This window comes from Camelina sativa, chromosome 7, assembly GCF_000633955.1.
Source record: "Camelina sativa cultivar DH55 chromosome 7, Cs, whole genome shotgun sequence".
Lineage (NCBI taxonomy): Eukaryota > Viridiplantae > Streptophyta > Magnoliopsida > Brassicales > Brassicaceae > Camelina > Camelina sativa.
Window position 1 is genome coordinate 5,034,178 of NC_025691.1, and position 1,250 is coordinate 5,035,427.

General features: G+C 40.2%; 1 protein-coding gene across 1 annotated transcript; it reads right to left on the bottom strand.

Annotated features, from left to right (window-relative positions):
* On the bottom strand, window positions 747–1,001 carry LOC109125647 (CLAVATA3/ESR (CLE)-related protein 7-like). The gene has a single exon (XM_019227704.1). It carries the CDS (start codon window positions 999–1,001, stop codon window positions 747–749), a length of 255 nt encoding a protein of 84 aa, XP_019083249.1.

Here is a 1,250-nt window from a genome sequence, read left to right on the forward strand (position 1 = left end):
CCAGTTCAGTGGCTAGGAGCACATTTTCAACTAGCAACCGGCCCGGGATGAAAGCTGACTGCGAGTTAGCAATTAGATCCGGTAGAACTGCCTTTAGTCTATTGGTTAACAACTTGGAAACCACCTTGTAGATCGAGTTACAGGAAGCAATGGGCCGGAACTGGGACATTGAATCTGCATTTGGCATTTTCGGGATGGGAGAGAGCACTGTGGAGTTCCACTGCTTTAACAAACGACCAGTGGTGAAAAATTCTTGAACTGCAGCAATCATGTCAGGACCAACAGTATCCCAATGAAAGGGAAAGAACTCAGCAACAGTATCCCTGGAGCTTTATTTCTCAGAAGAGCAAAAAACGCTTCTTTTATTTCAACGGGAGTTATAGGGCGAGAGAGGATTTGAAGCGCGGATGCAGAGCAGCGTTGGGGAATCAATACCGTGAGTTCTGCCACAGATGGGGGATTTACGTTGTTTTGATCGTTGAGAAGCTTTTGAAAGTACTCCACTGCCAGTTTCTGGATTCCTTGCTTTGATTCCACAAGCTGACAAGTATCATCGAGGAGAAACAAGATTTGGTTTATTACAAGTACACTTCAGGAGACCCTCCATCTTGCAGCTTATATGATTTCAAATATCACACTGACTTCGGAAGTCGACAATAATTGACGTAAACTAGTAATTATAAATAAAATATTATACATGCAGGGTACAACACAAACTCTGGTGCAACATGAGGACTCTGGTCAAATTAGGGTTTTGACAAGAAAGGATAAGAGTGATGTTGAGGATCAGGTCCTCCTGGAGAAAACCTATCCACTTCATTTCGGACTGAAAGCTCTCGACCAATACGCTTTAGTTCAGAAACATTGTACCCTAACCGTCGCAAAAGATCGTTGCTCTCACTATCTTTACTCTTTGAATTATCCCAAAGTATCCTCCCTTCCATTCCAATTACCAACAGAAATATGACTACAACAAATAACAATAACGCTTTAGAAGCCATATTGAGGAATCTTAAACCAAATGAATTTTAGAAAGATTAGTAGTTGGGGGTTGGGGGAGTAGACTAGTTTGACTGTGAAGAGATGATGAAAGAAGAAGGTTAAGTGAATCTATTTATAGATATAGAAAAAGTTAAGGATAAAGAAATATAATACTATATGTAGTGGCCACTGAATTAGTTAAGATACCTACGAATAATATGCATAATATATCTAGTTCCCACTCATTAGTTTTAATCAGCCTTTTAACC

Bases quoted from the DNA above. Each gene is read 5' to 3' on its own strand.
- LOC109125647 (XM_019227704.1), bottom strand. From the start codon at position 1,001: ATGGCTTCTAAAGCGTTATTGTTATTTGTTGTAGTCATATTTCTGTTG.